This window comes from Apaloderma vittatum, unplaced genomic scaffold, assembly GCF_000703405.1.
Source record: "Apaloderma vittatum isolate BGI_N311 unplaced genomic scaffold, ASM70340v1 scaffold9247, whole genome shotgun sequence".
Lineage (NCBI taxonomy): Eukaryota > Metazoa > Chordata > Aves > Trogoniformes > Trogonidae > Apaloderma > Apaloderma vittatum.
In genome coordinates, this window is record NW_009725667.1 from 25914 (window position 1) to 33542 (window position 7629).

A 7629-nucleotide genomic window follows, 5' to 3' on the forward strand; every position below is an offset into this window, starting at 1 on the left:
CAATCTATTTAAGAAGTTTCTGTTCTGTTCTGTTTAGGAGGGTGCTTAAGTGCACACAGCACTGAAAAACTGACACAACGCAAATCTTTAAATTAGTCCAGTAACAGTGAATCTGCTTTATATTCTGACAGACTTGTAGAATGTAGAAGACAAAGACATTTCTTGAATTGAGTGCTATGTTGCGTGCACAATTCCAGAAGTACTTAAAAACAAAGTAAATGCCTTGAAAAGAACATCCAGCATCTAATACAAAAGCAGAAGGTGATAATATAAAGTCCTCTTTAATCCAAGAGCAACTGGCTCAGTTCCTCTCAGCTGCTTATCGATCAAACACTGCTCTCAGCACTTTGACATAATCAGGCAAAATAACCTCAAGCAGAAGCTTGCGTAACAGCATCCTCTTGACTCCTGGCACCCAGTTTTTATAAATTCAAACTCCTCTCCCTCCAAAAAACACCTACTGCTGTAGCTCTCAAGTTACAGAGCAGAGTTGGACGCATGCTCTTTTGGATACACAGGGTATGTCCTTGTAGTGACACAGAACACGCTGGTGAAAAGCACTTCTGCTTATTTCTGCATCCTTTCTTCCTACAGCAAGTTTGCACATCTACCGAGCTGAGTGACTAATTAATCCGGCTAAAAAACAACCATCTTGACTAGCCACGTGACCAAGAGGTGCATACTCTGGCACAAATGGAAATATTAAGTTTATAAAGTTCAGACTGGTACTAGAGATACAGCACAAGAACTGCTGCAGTCCAGCTACCTTGGTCTGCTGTTTCCAGCAGTGAAAGGCAGGAAATACTGGAACAACTTTTCCATTGTTTGTTGGCTACATGAGACAGCCATTTCTTCAGAAGCCAACATAAACCAGAAGATTATTATTTCAGTACTCAGAAGTAGCAGCTGTTTAATACCTTTATAAAGGTAACGAGATTTAAGTTGGATGGCTGTATGCCAATAAACCACTACACCTGGACAAAGTCTCAACTAACAATTTGGTACAAGGTCATTCAAAAAAAGTCAGGTTCAAATTTTCAGAATCTCAAGCCTCATGTTGACTGAATGCCTTCAAGTTTTGACACTCGTATTTAAATAAAGCAGCACTTTAAGAGTCCATGGCCTAAATCTAAATGGTTTAAAGTATTTTGTAAAAGCTTTATTTCCTATCTTAGCACAAAATAATTACAATATTTGACAGAAAGGTTTTAATGCTTTCATTCTCAGTGATGACATACAACACTTACTTGCTCAAACTAAACTAGCTGCAACTATAAAAAGGCAATCCCATTTACACAGTTTTAAAAACTGCTACACCCCTTCAAAACTACTAAATTGACAGTATGAAGTAAACTACAATTCACTTAAACCTTCCTAATTCATATTTAAAGAAAAATGAAAACATTTTGTAAAAACACACTCAGGAATTAATGGACTAAATTTACAGCCTGTCAACTACCCTCTCTTTGGCAGTAGGGTTAGATATGTCACAGGAAACTATCAAAATCCTAAATTATGTACTGGTGTACCCTCACAGTAAGTTTCCATTCAGCCTCCTCAGTTGATGGATTTCTGCCTCAGAGCATAGGGATTTTGAATCAATTTCACATATAAACACCAACACTTTCCTTCATGAGTAATAGTAGCTGTTATCAAAATCTTTATAAACACATTTGTCTAAGCCGTGACTGAGATCTGTGAAGAAAAGAAATCTTTTTTAGACCCCATTATTGTCCGTATGATTAACATTTTTATACAATAAGGATTTTCAGCCCACCTTATTAACACAGCTAGAATGCACAGGCTAAGCTAAGAGCTCTGTTTTAAAGAAGAGTATTATGGGATATTTTCCAATGACAAGATGAACCTGTTCAAGTGGACTGAAATCTGGACTGCTCCCAGAAAGAACAGTTTCATCCTCCCTTCAAGTCATATCAATGGGGTTTTTTTGCCAAACAGTTTTCAGCTGGATCACTTCCCAGATCCTAGACCTTGCAAGGTTTTCAGACTACTAGTGCTAGCACAAAGATGATGCTCAGAATGTGGTCAGGCCTGTTCCTCTGCAGCCGTACAGCTTTGGTGAGCCTGAATTAACTATCAGTCTGTAGCTTCAGAGTGGCAGCATTAGACCGAAACTAAACTTCACTGTCATGCCATCTTGCTGGAGATTTAGTTTAAGTGGAGAGGTTTCCAATATGAGGAGCCTCTGAAACATTCTACTCTGCAGTCTTGTTTATTAGAACAATTTAATAGCAAAAACTAGAGATTGCCTGCAAAGCTACAGCAGAGATGGCGGTAATATGACTCTTTAAACAAAAAATCCTTGGGCTAAAAATCACACCCAAAACTGTGATTTTAAAGGACAGGACTTCAAATTCAGGATTTGGGTTGCTCCTCTACAGCAGTTACAAATACAACCCTAATGGTAACCTTTTGGGAGCGTGCACTGAAACTCTATCATTACACCATAAACCTCCAGTGCCAAGATTTCATTCCCTGAAGAAATTACAAGCTAGTAAGGAGCAGAATGCTTACTCATAAAACTATGTCCTAAACACAGATTCAGAAGACCTGGTTTTATCTTTGCTCTGTCAAATTTCCTATTTTTCTACACATGGCTAACAACTATTTATCAAGTTCTAATTACTTAAATTGTCATTGAAATAATTAGAAAAGCAAGGGTATTACATATTCCTAAGATATATTAAGACAGCTGTGCTGCAAAGAAGGGAGTCAAAGAAACAAAGACACAGACACAAATATTTTAACTTTCTGTTTCTCCTCAGTTACCCAAAAAGTTGGCAATTCTAAAGTACAAAGACATCTTCCTAAGTGAAACCTACAAATTATACTTAAGGTGCTCACGGTGCATGTCTAACTTTTGTACTGGATCTTACAATCACATGTTAAATGCACGGCAAAACAAGTCTCATAAGTGATTATATTTTCCCCATGTCAAACAATTGCTAAATTCCACAATAGCACAGAAGAGAGACAACACCATTACACACAAAATGGAACACTTCTTTTGGCCTATTTTGTAGTTTCAGATACAATTTGGAATTTACTTTTTCTCAATTAAATCTCCGCAGGCAGTTTGGCATAAAACATTTAAAAAAAAGGCAAAGCTGCATTATAAATGCAGAATAAACTACTGTTCTGTTCCCAGTATGATCTCATTGTTTAAGCTTCAACGTACATTAACAGTTGCCACCAGAAGTTTCAACGAGTGATTGCAAGTAACAATTTTGCACTTACACTGGAGACCAGAGCAAATACTTCATAGAAACTGGAAGCACTGCACTGTAGTGTATTCTAGCTAACATTATTCTGATGACTATCTCCTCATTTACATTTCACTATAATTAAAAACCACATATACAAATAAAATATTTAAAATAAATACCTTCTATAATATCACTAACCTTCCATGAGCATGAAAATCTAGGTGCAAGAACTGATCCTCATGTGATACTGCTCTTTTGGCACGCTGGTGTTTTTGGTGTAACAAATCCACATCGTAAGACAACCCTTCATAATGTCTAATGTACTTATTTAGAGGATTTCCATACTGGCCTGAAAAGAGAAAAAAGTAAGGATTAGCATGTCTGAGAAATTACACTAAGGTTACAAGCACACTACCAGGTATGGCAGATCTGTGGTGCAAAACAGTTGGTGCTGAGGACCCAAGCTCCACATTACAAACATTTTAGCTGTGCTTTTTCTCCCTTGTACACCTCAGTTTCATTCTACTCTGGTCCCACAGACCAAAAGCACACAGGCAGTCAGACTGCGTTAGGTGGATCTTGGAAAGCATCTTCAGCTTCAGTCAAAACAAGTATACTTTGTTTACTCCAGAACTACTCAACTATGCAAACTACATCACCATAGACAGAAATGCTCGAGAGATGTTTCAGAAATGCACTCCTGATTGAAACACAGAAAGTGTAACAGCTGAACAGTTTTTCTGCTTCCCTACATGAATTGTACTTCCAGTTTCACTCTACACTCAGGACACCAAAGTATTTGCTCAGAATGTTTAGATTTCACATGCCAAATATCCAGAAAAATTGAAAGTAAAACTTATTTCACAAGTATATTTTTCAAATCCTGACCACCACTGAGGTCTCCATACCTTGCCTCTGTGCATTCAACTCTGATACTCCACAAAAGCCTTACCACACTTTGGTATCAAACACCAGCACTAAAACACTACGCATGAAAAAAATCTCATCTACCTGACAAAAGCAAACATAGATGTTGTGGAAGGAATTATTAAAATGAAATGGTTCAGTAACTGTGATATCAAAGAAAAGAAAAAGTTTCAACAGTAGAAAATAATGTGGAGAAATAAACAAAACCAAACCAACCCACAACACAGAGTTTGGGGAGCAAGCCACTGTGTCTTTGTAATGGAGGTAGTGCACACAGTATGTTTTACACACGTAGTGAAAAAGAAGTTTTAAACAATTTCTATTTAAAATATGCAATCATACGGAATTAGCTCATCTAGAATCAAGTTCCTGGCTCCTCACTTTGCAAAGCTTTCCTTCCTCAACTCTCTCCTGAAGGAAGAGAACAAATCATTCAGTTTATGTTTGACTTTTCAAGAACCTGACTCGGGCTATCCATCTTTCTGGGTTTGGTATGGTTTTTTTACCTGAAGAAACATCCAAGTGCAGCATTTAGGAGATCAAACAGAAAGTCAAATCTCCAATTTTCTCTAGAATTCTTAATTCTGCAAGAAAAGGTAAGATCTCTCGTAACCAGATTAACCAGAGTTCTCAGAGATTTCACACAATACTTCAGATATTTTTACTGACAAGATCTGGGAAGGCCCAATGAGACAAGTGAATCCTAAAGCTTTGCCTCAGTAGCATTAAATTTTCACAAATAAAAACACCTATTATTCTACTAAGAATGCAATTTTGCAAGCCAAAATACAAATCTGTCCTTCCCTGTACTTATTGTCATGAGGTCTTCTTTAAATTAATACCACAGATTTCTCAGTGCCTCTCTTTCTTTTCAGGGATTATAATGGCTAATTACCAGAAAGCTCAATAAACAACACAGAAGATGACTATGTAAATTGACACTTCTAAATGCATTGCTTGCATTTAGCAGCAATGTGCACAAGACGACACTGCCCTATCTTAAAATTTGAGTAATGACCTACTACAGATAAACCACATTCAAATATCCTCATAGTGCTGCAAGGGCTGACCCTTCATCGTTGACTGCAAATATAGTCCAGTAACACAACTCCATTTCAATTTTCTCTCAGTCTCAAAATACAAGCCCATTCTCATCCAGTCTTACAGGAGTCTCTGAAGTGTCTTAAGCATTTATAAAAAGTGTGATTTAAGCAAGTCTACAAGCACACTAAGAAACCATGAACAGCCTTCATCCTCAAAATTCTTCGTGCTGGTTGCTGAAACTTAGGATTCATCCTATGTCCTACTGGATGAGAATTCACGTAGATTTACTTCAGGTACCTAGGTAGAAAAAAGTTTTACAGCATGACAACTTAACAAACACCTATTAATACTTTCTAGCTGATCTAGGTCTCACAACCACATGGAAAGCTGAGAGACTATATCAACGGAGTCACAAAGAAGAGCCCTTGAGTGCTAACTGCTGTGATGAGACAGCAAGACCTATTGATATTAAAAAGCTTTAAAACTGACAAGCAAAAGCAGAGAAGGTTTCAAGCAAGAACCCTTTTTCTTAACCAAAATTTACACACCTGCCATGATTATTCAGGGAAATGCTACTTTTTTTTCCCCTTTCTCCAAAACTTAAAACTCCTCAGAAAGGCTAATTTACCAGACAACTCTTTTTGCTGCAGGTATCAGCAATGATTTGCAGATGTCAAATGTCAGCACATGTTAAATATCTTCAGGGTAATTATTATTATAATTTTAATTAAGACTGTTGTACTTCTTCAAGCTGTTTTGAATGTAGAGTTTATTTCTCTTTAAAAATGTTCCCTTTACATGGGACATTAAAGAGTTTACAGAGCATTCAGATTTAGCACTTCTGTGCTTAAGTATATCAAAAGCCAGTAATCCCACTACGTACCTCCCAACTTGAATTTCACTGACGAATTTATCCAGGCCGCAGTTTCCTAACTGCCAGCAGAAGGGCAGGTCCTGCTGCCCTATTTCATCCACTCCACTTCTACTCTTCCCTTCTGCTGGCACTAAAATTGATTTACTTAAAAACTACTTTCTCTTCTGATAAAATTAGGTTTTGGTTAAAGAAATGCATGCAACCAAAAAGTCAAGTCAGGATCATTTTGCTTCACCGAAAACTCACATTTAAAGCACAGTAAGACAGTACAGTATCACCAGTATAAACAGCACACAGATGTCAGCTGCTGCTTTCTTCTCTTTCCTTTTTTTTTTTGTTACCCTCTTCCTCCCCACCAGGCTTGGGTCTGCACAATAAACCAAGGGAAGTTACACGTCTGACACGACACGATTAATTTCTTTTGTTAACACCAGCAGTTTGAATTGGCTTCTCATGCCATCAAACACAGGAGCAGCGAAGGAGGGGTGAGAATACATGGCCAGGGCCTGACCACCAGGCAGCAGTAACTCATTACTGTGTCTCTGTCACACTGCATAACTGAACATTTAGGCCTTTTTTAAAAAGCAAAGAGTAAACTGCAGTCTTAGGCTTTTGGGCAACAGTATTTCAAAGTTATTATCGAAACACCTGATTTTATTTACAATTACTTACCACGTGGATTTCTGAAATAACCATCTGACAGCTGCCTTTACCAGACACTGTCTCATCCAGCCAGATAAAACTCAATGTTTTTATTTTAAACGCCAGATAAATGCTGGAGGCGGAGTGTCATGTTAACGAAAGCAACTATTCTTCTGAATCTATAGCAAAGATGCAAACTAAATCACTCGGATACGGATATCTCATAAATGCCTTCCCCACAACTCCCCCATGTGTCCAGAAAAAACCAGCATTTTTCCCTAGCACGCTGGGAAATATCCAGCAGCACAAGATAGAAACATACAAATTGGAAGCTCTAGCAACAGTTAAGAGTGTGTTCTGTCAGTGAAAACAAACAATTTATCACAGATTTGCAGTTATGTTCAGCACCTGCTCAGCCTAGACAAAGCATAACTTTTGTTAAATCCAAGCTTTTTAGGGGTCTCATTAGTTCACTTTTCCATATTTTCCCTTCCCCTTCCCCTTTCCCTTTTCTTTTTTTCTTCAAATGACCCTGAGGTAGGAGAGGTTCTATCAGTTATTTTCATTCCTCAAAGCACATCATTATGTATGGGTAATTAAGTACTGCTTAACATACCTGTGTGCATCTTCATCATATGCAACAAAGCATGCTACTAATAAAAGCTGCAAATAACACTGCCCAAACTAAGTACCGCTTTACATACATCAAAATTATTAACAGCATCATCCGGTGAATAGAGCCCTTAGGCCAAGCAACTCCAAGAGTACTGAAGAAAACACTGAGATTCATTTCTTACAAAAAAAAAAATCTTAAAATTCAAGGCACATCAATCTTACCTTCTAGTATATAGTACCTATTTGAAATAAATTTTGCCTTTCCCCAATTTATTAAAGATAAATTGGTGTGGCTTTCCC

At 37.6% G+C, this 7629-nt stretch overlaps 1 protein-coding gene across 1 annotated transcript in view; it reads right to left on the bottom strand.

Annotated features, from left to right (window-relative positions):
- The window catches only part of ADAM10 (ADAM metallopeptidase domain 10), a gene marked incomplete at both ends in the record, with an annotated part of 34859 nt that overhangs the window by 25163 nt on the left and 2067 nt on the right, over positions 1-7629 (bottom strand). The window contains one exon of the mRNA XM_009872985.1: positions 3426-3576. Coding sequence (XP_009871287.1) covers positions 3426-3576 — 151 coding nt within the window. The remainder of the gene's footprint in view (positions 1-3425; positions 3577-7629) is intronic.